Source organism: Sipha flava, unplaced genomic scaffold (genome assembly GCF_003268045.1).
Source record: "Sipha flava isolate LNK unplaced genomic scaffold, YSA_version1 302_pilon_pilon, whole genome shotgun sequence".
In the NCBI taxonomy this organism is placed as follows: Eukaryota; Metazoa; Arthropoda; class Insecta; order Hemiptera; family Aphididae; genus Sipha; species Sipha flava.
In genome coordinates, this window is record NW_020272978.1 from 346130 (window position 1) to 363180 (window position 17051).

Below are 17051 nucleotides of genomic sequence, written 5' to 3' on the forward strand. Positions count from 1 at the left end.
TTTATTCCAGAATAATACGAGTACTCGTTGTTTTATATACATACATCATTTGTATTACTTTTACTTAATTTATATATATATATATAATACTAATTCATTTTTTTAAATAAAATATTTTTTTTGTAATTTTTAATACTAATATATTTTTTCAATATTTACATATTTTGGATTTTTTATTCCATATTTTAAGAAAAATTGGTACATATATTGATTTTTTTATTACAATAAAATCCGTTCCCTAGTGATTGAATTTAGCTATACCTGACTCTTCGCACGCCTAAGAGTGTATAATAATGAATTTGATGAGATTATGCACCGGCTCCAGTAGCTTATGGGCGTAATATTCGGGGTAGTGCGTGTCCGTGTGTCCTTTTGGATTTTGGACAACGTGAAACAGAGCCGTGTACGAAATAAAATACGGATGACTTAAAATCGCACATCGTTTTTACTCGCGCTCGTATTTGCACATCCCTAGATTTCTGATGTTGCAGACGTTTGTTTTTCTCCTATTTTCTATTAGCTTTTGAAGAAATACAATTTGGTTAGAAATTTGAACGTTGTATTATTACGAACGCGTTCATATAAAGAGAAAATAATCATTTTCTTGAACTTTTTTTTTTAGAACTTTTTCGAAACAGATTTTTCATTTTACCTTTGACAATTTCCCAACAGCATTTTATTATCCAACATGACAACGCAAGCATATGTGTCAGCTTAATATCGGTTGTGAATTTCCTTTGATGATTTGCGCATTACAATGCATCGATACCCGATGAATGACAATACAGTTAGTACAATTATAAATGAAAAGAAATAGGGCACTCGCTTTCCGTGTTTAAATAAAATGTTGTACCTACCTGCATTTTCCCTGTACCTTAGAGTAAAATAATTCGAAATTACATACGACGAGAATTAATAAATAAATACAGTCCAAAAACGATTGTAAGTTGATCAAGTTTATCAAGAAATGATTAAAACTTTGTTCAAACGCCACTTACAGTATTTATTCGTCGGCCGTGGATTTGGTGCCTTGCGTGATTGATTCATGGACACTTCTCCGTCTGCCATTATTACCCCGTCGGAAATCAAAAACAATACTGGATATTTAGAAACATGATCTAGTTACCTAAAATAAAACCTTTGCGGATTTTCTTATCCATAATGGTAATGTACGAAGTTTTTTTCTATCACAAAGTGATTTTTGAAAATCAATTAAAGAAGTTATACTATTGGTTTTCGCATTTCGAATTACCTAAACACGGATAGATACTTTATAAAAACGTCCAAGGTAAGTTTACATTAAATAATTTAACCCTTGTATAGTATTAAAAGAACATATTCTCAAATAAAATGAATTAGGAACGCATAGACTATAAATATTTTGGTAAAAACATCACTTTACATAATAAGTTAAAAAGGTGTAAGAATTTGATCAAATTTAACCCTATTGCTCTATTATGCAAAATCGAAGATAATTAATGGTGAGTAATATTTATACCTTACAAAAGTAATAATTAAAATTAGCATTACATTTAATTTCAGACAGTTATAGGATTAAATATGATATTATAGAACTTAAATTAATTTTAGTTTTTAGAATCAAAAAAATATATATATTAAAGTATATTTTTGAATTTTTTTTAATAATTATAAATAATTATAAATACTCTTTCCACTATCAGTACTATTTAAAGTAATATAGTAATAAAGTACCCTTTATTTCATTTTCTGTGGTAAAAAAGGATACATAGTATATTTTTTTAATGAACACATCAAACTGTCACGATGCACCACACAATTAATTAAATGTAATAAAAACAACGTTTGTTGGCTCAGCTAGTAATATATATATATATAGTAATAAATTAAAAAACGTACTTATGTGCTATAAGAGAACACCACACACGAAAAAACTCTCGGTTAAATACAAATAAAGATTTGCTTAATATGCTGCTAGTTTTATCCGATCCTTATATCTCTTCGATAAGAAATTTACCAGAAAAAGATATAGAAACCTTTCTGACACTGTAAAATCTCTTCTTGTATTACCTGGATCCTTGGAAAATTGTAATTTAAATCAATCGTTTTCAGATATGTAATTAAGCGATTAAAAAATAATAATCTAGTCACAACCATTATTTTTTTTATCATAACCAATATTTATTAGAAGTAAATAATTTCTGTGCTCTAAATGTGTGCACAGAAGCAAACAAAATTTATATTTATGAATAGCTGAGAACTTTCTTAACATATTATGTGCATCAAATATATGGTAAAGTTGAGTAATTTTTAATAGCAGTCTGACAAAGTTAAAAAATAATAAAAAAATAATTTTTTCAAGTGTACGAAAAAAAAAAATGTGCATAACTATATTTTTCACTTATTTTAAAGAACTTGAACTTCAAATAAATTGTATTAAAATATTTAAAAAATAAATATTAAATTGAGAAAAAAATACATGAAAAAAAATAAATATTTCGATAAAATAGCGATTTTACCATAAAATATCTAAAAAAAAAATTCTGTAAGTCCCGTTGATTTATACATAGGAACTTCAAACTTTGTATTAAGATTCCTTAGGATGTCTATTTATACATCATAAAAAAAAATTTAAAAAAAATTAACATTTCAAACATGGGGTTTTTGCCGTCTAAATTGATAATTCAGACCCATGTGCGGCGCCGGGGCTGGAATCGAAAACTGTACCTACGGAGTCCTATCGCTCCTATGCCTAATACCTAACTTTCGAGTTGGAATCGTTGAGGAAAACTTAAGCATTTAACTCTTTATAGGTCTCTGGTAGATATATTCATCACCAAGTTTTTTATTTTTTTACTTAACAATTTTTGGTAAATTATTTTACCACTTGAGATGAAGGGTAGTTTAATATTGTATGAGTGGTTAGCCTGTACACGGATCGTCGTAATCAATGTTGTGTTATCGGTAACCGCGAAAACTTATCAACGTGATAAATTATTTTACCAGAGCGCTTTAAAAGCATTAAATATATCACACAATGTGATATCTCTGTCTAAAAATCTTGAACATTCATGAATTAATGATTTGGAGACTTCAAACACTAAGTTACTTTTTATTTAATTACATACTAAACTTGTTTATTGCATAATGACATCACTTTTTGTTACTAAAACTTTAAATATGCCTATAAAAAAAAATTTTTTTTTATCTTTTTTGTTAGGTAAAGTTTGAGAGGTTTTTAAATACATTTTAGTCACACCATGTATACGTACAAGTAATTTTTTAATTAGAGTATGTTATGTAGAATTATAATTTGTCTTAAGACTTCTAATTATTGATTTGGCAAAGAAAATATTTTAACTTGAGTAAAAATGTTCTTATAGATTTTAGTAATTTTCAATGCCATTTACATAATTTTTACTTTTTTATTTAAAATGAATTATTATTTGTCGTATTTGATTTATATACAGATACCAATATGAAAAAACATGAAATAATATAAGATTACAATACTTTTATGGGGGTTGTTGATTAATTTGATCAACTTATGGCTGTATATATAGTATTAGTTAAAAGCCAAGAAGGTGGTGATTGAAAATATTTTATTATATGTTAGATTGTTGCATAGTAAATAGTTATATATGTTATAAAAAGGATTAAAAAAAAATAAATATAATGTCACAACTTAAATTTAGATCATTGTTGGCTACTAATGAATTGATAGGCAATTTTTGTACCAGAAAAAGAAAGAGTTATCTTCCTTATGTTAAGTTTGGAAAAAAAAAATCAAGAGCTAATAATGCTTTCCAAGATGTAGGAAAACATGTTTCTATCGTAGGAAATTATTGTAAATGTGGTTTTTGTAGTACCAAAAGAAATCAAAAAAAGATCTAACTTAATTTTTAAAGAATGTGACAAAGCTCTATGCAAAAATTGTTTTGGACCTTTCATGGTCAAAAATAAATTAACTTTTTAATGTATGTTATTTGATTAATTAACCATTTGGAGAGAAATCGCTGCTATATTAAATCAACCCGGTATGTAAAACACTTTATTACAAACAATATATAATCCTATTCAGAATTTGGAATATGGCTATATTTTTAGTACTACTTTTAAGTTAAATAAGTGTAGATATCACTTTTTTCAGAATATAAAACAATATAGGTATAATCATAGTTAGGTAACTTATTCAAAATATTTTTCTAATAATTTTACTTGAAAAAAATCCTTAAGACATGGTATATTATTATATTATAATTTAATTATTAAAAATGTTTTGATTACAAATAACATTTCATAGTAAATTATATTCTTAAAATATCAAATAAACTTCAAAATAAATTATGATTTGAGTAACCTTATTATCTGCCAACTAGCAATATAGGTATTTACTAACTTTTTGGTTCCACATTTTTTCTCTTCTTGTATGTACTAAGTACTTATATTTAACGTAAGAGATTTAGTAAACTAAACTATATCAACTAAATTATTTAATCATTAAAAACTTTAAGTAAACATAGGTATTAGGGTATTTATTATTAATTATTTTCATTAACTTGCCCACCATTGAATTAATATCATAAAATGTACTTAGTAATATCATAGGTATGGCTATAGGCTGACTAACCATCTTCGCTCAGAATCGTTTTTCTTATAACATTATATTGTATCATTGGATTAAAATTAAACACAATCCATTAAAATGGCTCACTTGTAACCTATTGTACAGCAGAGCGACACCCACTTATCCAAATTTTTTAATTAGATTATATTTCTTTAGTACAAGATTGCAAAAAAACATGGACAAACTAGCGAAACTCATTTAGAAGAGCTCAAAAAAATGCGGTGACCAAATCAGAACAAAAGTCCAAAATTTTAAAAAAATGGAAGTTTGAAGATGAGTTGCAGTTTTTAAAATCACATATAAAAGAAAGAGAGTCCATGAGTAACATCGATACAGTGAGTGATGACGATGAAGAACTGTTTGAAGAGGATAATGAAACATGTTTACCCGAAAAGAACACTGAACTTGATACTGATACTTCCTGTAATGATACTTATTTTAATAATTTAAGTCCATGCACGTCTACACCATCACCAAAAGAATTTCGCCAACCAATTATTAAAAATACATTGGCCACAATGGCCAAAAAAAAAAAGCAAGGTATCAATTTCTCCTTCAGAAACGGCATCTTCAACTTTAATGAAGTATATATTAGAGAAAAAAAATGAAGAAAACCTGAAGGAAAAAAATGAGTCAAGTGCCATTGTGCAAACAGCTAATTTTTGTTTTGGAGGTATTGCTTCTCGAAAGTGTGTATTTTGTTTAGAAATATTACTCTCAATTTTTAAAAGTAGAACGTTAAATTGGTACTTTGACATTCTAAAATATTTAAAAAATTTGTTTTCATAGTCTTCTAACTCTTTACACAAAGTTGCATATTCTCCTTCCACTTTTTTTTTTTTTTAAATGTCGTGAACCCATATAGATCGTTTTTTGACTACCGCATGGTCAATTTCCTCTTTGTCGGCGTCGAGCAATAACGCCATCACTGCCAAATCTTCAAAGTTTAAATTTCGAAACATGTTGAGAACAATTTCCGACCATTCGACACGAAAATTGGAATCAACTGAGTGCGTGTCTATCGTTTTTTGTCGGTCGTGTGTGAATTGAACATGATTTTTGTCTGTCGTATCGTGTCGTTCCGTGACTAGTCGTGTCGTGTCGTGTCGTGTCGTACTAGTGTGAATCACGCTATAAGGTAGACCGACGACCGCCGATAAGTGACGTCACGAGCGAGCAAACGTCACGGCGGCGCGAGAGGAATAGGTACCGATCGCTTCGATTGGCTGGTGCTTAATCGTCGAAATCTCGGATTTTCATTCAGTCGCATCGGGAAAACGGTCGGTCGGAAAATCAAACGGACCACTGAAATGGAAAGACAGGATAAAAGTTTACGGGAAACGTTTAAGATCGAAAGTGAAAAGGGTCGGCGAGATTTAATAAGAATCGTAACCAATCGCGATCCAGGGAATTATTTTTATATAATAGAAAAAGAAGATAGATAACAAAAATATTTTACCATCATATTCTTATTACTCTGAGCATATAAGCAATAATTCTATAATTATTTTTCATCCGCGTCTTTTATACCTTTTTACATAATTGTTTTAATTATTCATATAAAATAACGAAATCAGCAAATTCTATAACTCTAATAATGCTATAATATTAATTTTAAATGTATTAAAATATAATATATGTTCTAAAAATAGAGAGTTTATGAATAATAGTCTCGCACTCTCGCTAATCACTGTTATAAAATGTTACCATTGATTGATTCTAAATACTAATTATTAATAATAGTCTGTAACAAGAAACCAAGAAACATAATTAAAAATAGTTTCAAATTTTAACCAAGGTTAACTATAAATTAAGTAGTTGAGGTATAAATAACTTAGTTGAGGAAAATAACTAATAAAAATAACATAACATTGTCTCAATGAAAATAAAAATAATAACATTACTGTCATTTAGCTAGTACCTATATCATTTTTAAAATAAACAAAACAAATTTATAAATAAATAAAAAACACTTCTGTTGAAACATAAACATAAAAACTAGGCTAATATTGCTCCAATAATTTTAATGATTAATTATTACGAAAATTTTCTGTCCATCTGGATTCTGAAGAACTTCCATCAAGTTCAGAGAAGTGTGTTGAATAGGAGGTATAATTTATTGAAACTAATGCTTGAGGCCGAAAGTTATATTTTCTGGAAACACATAATTGAAACTACTGCCAGTTTGATCCAAAAATTTTAGATTCTGAAGATCCAAAATTTTTATTACTTTGAGTAATAATTTATGATTTAATAATTTATCATTTTTGCTTTTATTTTGAGTTCTGGCGAAAACTGACTGTAATCGCCATACTTTTAAAAAAAATATCGATGGAGTCCTCTGCTTCTTCTGTTTTTATAAGCTCTTGCATTAAACGGATTCTTCGTAAGTTTCTAACATACAAAACCAACCAACCATCAACATCTACAAACATTTATAGAAAAACTATTTCTGAAATTTGTCCAATTCCTCAACCAAAACCAAAATCTAAAAAAATTAATGCACGTCTAGGCACATCAATAATTTTAACAAAAACACCCATTAAAATTCAGTTGGAGGAAAAACAAATTAAAAAAGAAGCTATTGATTTAAATAAATCTGTAAAAAAAGATTTGTTTGGTGTATTTCTAAAGCAAAAATATCCAAAAAATTAAAAAAAGGAAAACAATCAAATCGATCAAAACGTGTTGGAAAACGACAAGTTGGTCGTATGGATGAAGAGCAAGCAAATATTCAGGATGATAACTTATGTATTATTTGTGGCGAACTTGGAGTCAAGGAAATATGGTATAGATGTAGGCAGGGGCGTATTTAGAAATGTCTTATGGGGGGGGGGGGGGGGCACAAACAAAAAGTTCAAATTAGCGTACATGGATGTAGAGTTATAAAATATCTCATATTTTTCATCATTCATAACAAAATAATCTAAATACACGTGTTTCATATAAACATAAAATTTTATTAAAAAAATGTATAGTTAAAAATTAAAAAGCAATATTATTTAAAGTAATTTGTGTAGTTATAATAACTGTAGGCGTCTAGGGTGTTTGTTAGCATATATATCAACTACTTCTTAAGGGTTTAGAATTATTTCTGGATGTATATTAAGCAATGCTAATCCATTCAATCGATTTTCTCCCATAGTTGATCTTAAGTAGGTTTTGATTCTCTTAAGGGAAGAAAATGACCTTTCAGATGTGCATGTCGTCACAGGAATAGTTGCAAATATTAATAAAAGTCTTTTGATGTTTGGATAAAAATCCATGAAAGGTAAAAATATTGTTTCCAATGCAGTAGATGGAAGCTCATCTTCTGGTTTTTCTTTCCATATTACATGCCAGGTTTTCAATTCTCCTTCTAATTCATCGAAAGTACCTGGTAAATCAGTTGTAAACAATAATGCTGCATCTAACATTTTTGAAACTTCAATAGTGTTACAATACTTAGGTATGAAGCCTTTTAAGTTTAAAATATTAGTATTTTTTGTTTCAAATCTGTATTTAATTTCACTTAACAATGAATCTAAGTATGGATAATAAACAGAAATTCTATAATAACTCTCGGGTGTGTTAGATTCTGAAGAAATATTTAAGCAGTTACGTTGTTTATTTGCTATTCTTGATATATTAACTTCAATGTTAAATTTATTAGCCATATCTTCAGATTTTTTAAAAATATCTTTAAAGTCATTTTCATTACGTTGATTTGTCAAAACAGTTAAAGCAGATAGTATTAAAGATTGTGCCTCAGATATATCAAAAGTTGGAGACTGGAGTTTTCTTGATAATGGTAGTGTACAACTCATGGTATTTATTATAATTTGTAATGTCAATAAAAAATCAAATCTTAATATTGAGTTATATAATCCATTAACTTTTGTCAAAATTTGTCCGTCAGAATTTTCAATCATATATTCCAAAAATGATACAATAGCAGGAAGCATTTGGTTAAAACGTATAAAAGCTTCATGATGTTCAACCCATCTAGTTTTACGTAGCTTTAATAATATATCTGAATTAACATTTGGACAGTGTTTTATATTTTCATTTTTAAAAATTTCAATTCTTTTTGGAGAATCCATTATAAAGTTAGTAACTTCTTCGACAATTCCAATTGTATTTCGTATTGGTTGTACTGAACAAGCCTTAACTAAAACTAAATTTAAACAGTGGCTATAGCAGTGTACATATGTAGCTAGAGGTTGGTGTTTTAAAATATAAGCTTGAGTGCCTTTAAATTTGCCAGACATGTTGGCAGCCCCATCATAGCCCTGTCCTCTTAAATTCATCAAACTTAATCCTATCTGTTATCATGATATCCTATTATGATATAACAGTATAACACCATACGCCCACTACGCCCATATGTGAAAATTAAGAAAGCGTAAAGAGACATATACTCTCAATAGTCAATAATAAAAAAAAGTATATAATACGGTGAATGGGAGGGGCACGGGCCCCATGCCCCCCCCCTTAAATACGCCCCTGGATGTAGGCAATGTGGACTTTGGGCACATGCGTTATGTACAGGATTAGATTCTGCTGCGGTATTCATTTGCTACTTTTGTCAAGAAACAGAATGCGTTAAGTAATTTAAAACTCTAAATTTAAATAATAGTAGTATTTAAATATATATGTATATAGTAACAAAGAGACTGAAACATATATTCACATATCTAAGGTGTTTAGTTATTAATATAATAATATTGTTATTTAATAAAAACAAGTTGTTAAAGTTTTATTTTTATTAATTTTAAACTTTTTATTTTGTGTTAATAAATATTAAATAATATATATATATAATATAAATTATATAAAGATGTTACAATTCCTTTAAGTTCTAATTGTTCATACTATCAACCTACTGTTAATTTTAGTTTGTCAACTAAGTATATTCAATTGACTGTAACTGTGATAAAATAAAGGTTTTATTTGTTGGTTTAATAATTAAAATGTATTTTTATTATATATAATTCGTACTTATAATTTGTGCAATTCTTAACACTACACCAACACATTTAAATTAAATTATTAATTAAAATATTAGAAATTACTAAATGCGCACGATCACCTCATATATTATTCAATAATAAAAATTGTGCGCATAATTACCCCAAAAATAAAAATGATAGTGCGTATCATTATACCGTACCTTGGGTAATGATGAGCATTTAAGTTTTTTTCTTTTTTTATTTTTTAAAAAAACAAAAAACAGTTAAGTCCCGATAATTCAAAAAAACTTTTACTAAGATATCAATAAAAATAATGGAGATTATTTAAAATCAGTGTGACATACTTGAAGCTCACAGGATCGGTTTTCCTTAAGTGCGTGTCATTCCCCCGTGTTCCCCTACCCAAACCTAACCGACCCACAGTGGAAGGAATCATACTTTTACCGCGACAAAAATAAAATTTGAACTGTCAAAATTTTGATAAAAATGCAGTACAAAATTCTTCATTATAAGTTGTCAATCTTGTATTGAATGCTTATTTTATCTTTATTACGTTTTATCAATAGCATTAGAAGTTCAATTAGCGCGATATTTTCATTTCACAGCGACTTTCTTGACAGTACGCGCATTCACAATAAATATTTGTTATAAATAATATAGAAAGTTATATTATTTTTTGTTTTTTTTGATAATTTACTTTGTACTATAGAAACTTCTAAACGAGGTATGTAATAATTATTAGTAGTTTAATTAACTCTCCAATCAACAATAAATTGTTAAAACTTTAATAACAAAATAATAAAAATATATCATAATTTAAGAATTATAGTGATCTGAAAAAAAAGCACATAATAGAGCCGCGATTTTTATTAAAATATTATAGTAAACATACTATTTAGTAAATTCTAAAATATGGTCTGCCCAAATTTGCCCATTTAATTTCTATGATTTTTTTTTTTGTAGATAATATTACATACCGTGATTTATTCGATGACCTCAGAAATTTCTAACGACAATTAAATTCATGCTCTGTGGATACCCATTTATTTTTATATATTTATATGGCAATAAAAATAAATCATTCTATTGATGAGAAATATGAAAATGAATTGAAATATAAAATTTCAGGATTTGTAACTACGTTAAATCGCAAGTGGTCAATCGTAAATCGTACTGTAACTACATTTATTTCTAAAAACGAGGGGTGGTTAGATACCGAATTTATTTTGTTACAATATGAAAATAAAACGGTAGATAAGCGCAGTCGTCCATCAAAATTATTTTATGATGTATCTGAAAGATCTAAAATACGAAAAGTAAAATCGTTAGTGGACACAACATCGCCAGAAAGATTATTACGGGCGACGAGAGTATCACTTTTTAAAGAAGGTAAACATGCAGCAGCTGATTTATTAAAACAGTCAACAGAATATTCTCCCAGTCGTCCTGTAAATATTAGGAAATCTTTTCGTGAAACGTTGAAGGGGAAAAATATAACACCATATACTGTAGATGAAGCTCTAGCTCATATGGTAAATTGTCGCAAGACAAAAAACGTTTATCATCAAACTCGATTAGGTTTAAAAGAACATGGAGTCAATGTGTATCCTTCATATGACCGCATACGAGAAGTGAAGAAACTGTATATAACCCGAAGGTTTAAAAATATATTAATATGGTGCATTTATTCCTCTCTAGAATTTATTGGATCACACGGTAAGAAAAATTTTTCAAATTTTTGATTAAACTGAAAATTTTAATTTTTTCGAAAAATATGTTAAGGCTGAGTTTATTTTTAAATGGGAGTGTAATGGTAGTTCGGGTCAAACGGAATACCATCAAGGATTTATCCAAAATATTCACTTGATACAAAATTATCAAAATTTAAATAGTGATCATCATGATGACTTAGAAGAATTTGATGAACAAAAAATAGAATATATTGATGCAAATATGTTTTTATTTTCTTTGGTTCCTTTGCGGTTGACCTTTATAGCGTCTGATTTCACTAATGATATACTTTGGAAAAATTAAACACCATCTTCGACACGTTATTGTAGACCAATTAAATTTTTATACAAAAAAGAAACAAAAAATAATACTCGTGAAGAAGTGAAAGCAATTGAAGAAGAAATAAAATCATTTCAAATCCCAATTGAAATTGTGATAAATAATATTTCTGTACCTATCAATTATACATTGGTTATGACTATGGTAGACAGTGAGGTGATAAATAATTTAACTGATACTTCCAGTCAAAGATGTTTTATTTGTAACTGTGGACCAAAAAATATGAAAGATTTAAAAAATATACAGAAATTCACAACGTTGCACGCGTGGATTAATTTTTTGAGATGTATTTTAACTATATCATACAAATTAAATATTCACCAACTTATGAACAAAAAGACAAATTAATACAGCGAAAGAAAAATATTCAACATGCATTTTGGAATGAAATGGGGTTAAAAATTAATCAAACATTGCAAGGTCAAGGTACTTCTAATACAAGGAATGTGGCAAGAATATTTTTTAAAAATGCAGAAAAATCGACAAAAATAACGAAAAAATAAAAAAAAAAAAAATTCAAATTTTAGGGAAAATAATAATCGCAAAATGTCAAGAATAAGTACAAATACCGATTTAATGCATGCGTTATTAATAAGTTCAGATCCAGTGATTTCTTCTAAGAGAAAAATTCTAAAATCACCTACTACAGAATTAACTGCAGAAGTAAAAAATTTATTAATTATAAATTATGAAGAAACAAAAGAAGATTCTCAAATATCTACAGAAAATAGTGAGTATGATTCAGAATAGTTTTATTGTAAAAATTAAGATTAAATAATGAATACCTTACTATAGTTTTATTATAAAATATAATACATCATTTACAATTTATGCTTTTGGGTATCAACCTTAAATGATAACTCTTTTTAATAATTACTTAAACTTGATATATTAGTATATAAGTTATTTTTTTCAATCTTGATCTTCTTTAATAGTTTTAAAAATGTTTTCTCCAAAGTTGTTAAACCAACTTTAATTATTTATATAATATTATAGTCAATAATTATGGTTTAATGTTTTATTATAATATTTGTCTCTCTAATTTGTTAATTAAAGAATATATAAGAAAAAAAATGTTTGTCACATTAAATACTATCAAATTTATTTTTGTCGCGGTAAAAATATGATTCTTCCCACTGTGTGGCCCTGAAGTCAACATACTTAAAGTATGTTTTATATGAATATATCTTTAATTAGGAAATAATATTAAATAAATACTAATATTTCTTCAATATATGCATTATATTGAAGAAAATAGCTAATATATGTATATTAATTAAAAATTTTCAAAATATATAAATCAAATTTTGGATAAAGACTCATTAAACTCGGATTCAAATTTGTGTCTTATATAGCTATTTTTTAAGAAAATAAAAAGAAATATCAAATGCATATCATTCCTGGTTCTAGTTATGTATATATTATATTTAACCTATTATATAACCTAGATTATTTATAATTTATAAATTTAATGATTAAAATGAATTAATGTATGTTTTATGGAACCATTGTATATCAATTTAAAAAATATAAAATTAAAAAACACTGTTAAGAAAAAGAAAATGAATAAATTATAAATATGATTTTTAAATAGGAATCAACTTTTTAAAATTATTGTTTTCCTTATATGTCTAATGAATATGACTCATCTATACATATTAATGGTAAATTTAATTAGTTATGTGTACATTTTCAATATTAAACATTTAATTAAGTTTATTTATTTCATAAAAATATGTTTATAGCAAATTATAGGAATTGTACATATGTTAAGATTTATTTGTCCTAGAAATCTAACTTAATAATTTCGAATAAAAAATGATGTTGATAAAAAGATGAATAGTCTATACGTAGTCATAACATTGTGATGAATTTATAAAAAATAATGCTTACAACAGTGAAATTACTAATGTGATAACATCTCCGAAAATAAAAATATATTAAATCGGTAAACACTCGGCTTGACAAATGCTTATGGTCAGTCAGTGTGTGTTCAGAGTATTCGTTGTACACACATATTCTGCGTATTCATCTGTGTTTGTACGATATTTATACTCCATGTTTTTCTCTTTTTTTTGCAGTGTTTAATTTTTAAACATCTTTATCTTTTTATATTTATTACGCTTTTATCTTATAAATTTCTAAAATGTTTAATTGCGAACAATGTTCATCAGTGTTTACGGTGAAACGTAATTTACTTGAACACCAAAAAAAGCATAACTGCGTGATTTACCCGAGTACTTTGTGCAAATCAACATTCAACGACAAATCCAATATCAACAGACACATGAAAAACATACATGGTGAATATTTATTATTTTACACACATGATATTTATTTAATTTATTATAATTAATTTTTTTATTTACAAAGGAATCGTCAATGTTCCCGTAAACCGCAGACCGAACGTCGAATCCAAGATCGTATCCGTCGTCCAACCCGCTCATCAAGCCAATATACAGATAGCGCCTCAGATTTTTGTTCCAAATATTTCGGCTGGTACATCAAATGCGAAATCCATCAATTCTCAGTCTGAAATTTGTATGGCTGTATTAGACGAGTTTCAAAAACAAGATTTAGCAGATACTATAAGAGGTAAGGCTTTAATTTTTTTTTAAGTAGATTTATTTCAAAGTTTCATAATGGCATTATTTAAAAAAAATCATATATTTATAACAAGTAGAATAATTAGATTTATTATACATTGTATTATTTTTATAAATATTTTTATCAAATACCATCTTTAAAAATTTATTTTAAGTGATACGTAACATTTTTTTCGGTGGGATTTTTTTTTTTTAACGATACTTCAGCGGGTCTGCCAAATGTAACATCCAATGATCTATGGGATGATGACGATTTGTGCTTAAGGGCAATAAACGATTATGAGAAAAAAATTAATATCAAGTCTGGTAAGATTTAAAAAAATATTTATATTTATTTAACTTAAGGAGATGGTTTTTTATAAATTATTTAAAAAAAACTTAGATAAACGCATAGATACCGAGAAATTACATGCGCAGGCCAAGAATAAACGTTCACGTATGAGTGTAACTACGTCCCCATTATTTATTCAAACAAAGTCTGCGTTCAACGGGCTGTGCAAAGAATACTTTAAGAAAAATATCAATAAAATTAAAACTTGTAAAGAATTTTTAGAAATTTCAAAACCTGAAATGTTTCAAGTACTTAGTAATGCCGTTAATAATTCACCATTAAAATATAATATTATATTGGAAGCAACTTACATTATACCAAATACAGATATTAAAGAAAATAGAGCGTTCAAAACCCACGCAAGGTGTTTGTATAAAGCAGATGATATTAATTATTCATTGGAATCTTAAGATGATTCAAGAAAAAGAAGAAATGGAACATAAAGGAAGTGGGTTTTCGTTAGATAGTATAGATGGCATAATCATGAACGTAAGCGTATATAAACCATTAGGAGGTTCTTCGTACATTTCGTTACCCGAATTTATAGAAAATAAAAAAGTCACAATTAATGTTCGGAATAATGATGATGAATGTTTTAAGTATAGCGTGTTGGCGAAACACGTTAATTCAGCTCACCCTGAAAGACTAACCCATTACATAGGAATACAGAACATGTATGATTTTTCTAATTTAAATTTCCCTACCACATTGAACGATATAAAAAAATTTGAAAAAAAAATGAAGTATCAGTCAATGTTTATAGCATAAAACATGGAGAACCAACCTATAAAAATAATGTAAAAAAAAATTTTGTCGAATCAAAATTCAATAAATATATCATATATCCATTAAAAGTTTGCGATGACGAATTAAACGATCATCATGACTTATTTGTTATTCGATGACGGAAATGGCAGACAACATTATTGTTGTATAACTAACTTGGCAAAATTAGTTGGTGTCCAAATATCGCGGCATGGACATACCACATTGTTATGTAAGCGGTGTTTCAAATCATACTTTGGGGTCAGCCGTTGGGATGTTAGCGCTGAACAACGGCTTAAAGATCATAAAATGAATTGCAACAAAAATAAACCAATAATACCGTTATTACCAAATCCTAATACATTTATAAAATTTGAAAATTGGGGTCGTTCACAAAATCATCCATTTGCAATTTATGCAGATTTCGAATCAATACTTGAAAAACAAACTGATACCAATATTACAAGTAATACCAATATTATTCACCACTATAACGTCATGAGCTATTGCTATTTTGTTAAGCCTAATGATGATACACCTATATATTTATTGGAGGAATTCAATATAGAGACGGACTCAGTTATATTTAAAGGGGATTCTAGTTTTGGTAGAGGTGACGTTGCTAAAAAGTTTATAGAAGAGATAGTTAAAGTTGCTTTAAAAATTGAAAATATACTAAACTTAAATATACCAATTATAATGAGCGAAGAAAATAAAATATATCATGATGATATCATCGCCAAAGGAACATGTCCACTGTGCAAGGTGAAATTTGTACAAAGTTTAAACAATGCTGTCGCGGATCACGATCATTTAACAGGAAAATAAAGAGGAACCGTATGTAACCAATGCAATCTAAAAATGATAAAACCTAAATTCCTCCCAATTTTTTTTCATAACCTGTCTGGTTATGATTCACATTTCATCGTGACACAGTTGGGTTTTGATACAAAGACAATTAGTGTAATACCTAATACAGAGGAAAAATTTATATCTTTCACAAAATACATTTCAAACAAATTTCAAATCCGTTTTGTAGATACTTATCGCTTCATGTCAGACAGTCTAGAAAAACTAGTTAGTAATTTAGCTACATATGATAAATTGAAATTTAAAGAAACTTTAAAAGTATTCAATTCAAATAATATAGAACTGATGACCAGAAAAGGTATATATTGCTATGAATACACTGATGGATGGGAAAGATTGAACGAAAAATGCTTGCCGAAAAAAAAAAACTTTTATAATACATTAACCGAAACGTATATTGACACCGAAGATTATGAGCATGCAAAACGAGTATAGGAAGGAACATTATAATTTTAGGTGTCTTGGAGAATATAGTGACTGGTATATGAAAGTGGACGTCATGCTTCTTTGCAATGTTTTCGAAAATTTCAGAAATTTATGTATGGTTTGGATCCGAACTATTACTATACTGCTCCTGGGTACAGCTTCGATGCGATGTTAAAACTAACGGAAGTTGAGTTAGAGATTTTGTCAGACTACGATCAAATATTAATAATGGAAGCTGGAATTCGTGGTGGACTTACACAAGCAAGCAAGCGATATGCTCAAGCCAATAACAGCGAAATTCTTGACTATGACCCATCCAAACCGGATTCGTGGATTACGTATTTAAATGCAACAAATCTGTATGTATTTTCTAATATAATTATGTTAATATATATTATAACTATACGAGGGTGGTTCAAATATGA

General features: G+C 27.7%; 1 protein-coding gene and 1 pseudogene across 1 annotated transcript; one reads left to right on the forward strand and one right to left on the reverse strand.

Moving 5' to 3' along the window:
* Positions 1-3973: 3973 nt before the first annotated feature.
* LOC112686260 lies at positions 3974-5238 on the forward strand (annotated as a pseudogene).
* A 2442-nt stretch (positions 5239-7680) lies between these two features.
* LOC112686261 (52 kDa repressor of the inhibitor of the protein kinase-like) lies at positions 7681-8856 on the reverse strand. The gene has a single exon (XM_025558461.1). It carries the CDS (start codon positions 8854-8856, stop codon positions 7681-7683), a length of 1176 nt encoding a protein of 391 aa, XP_025414246.1.
* Positions 8857-17051: the final 8195 nt, after the last annotated feature.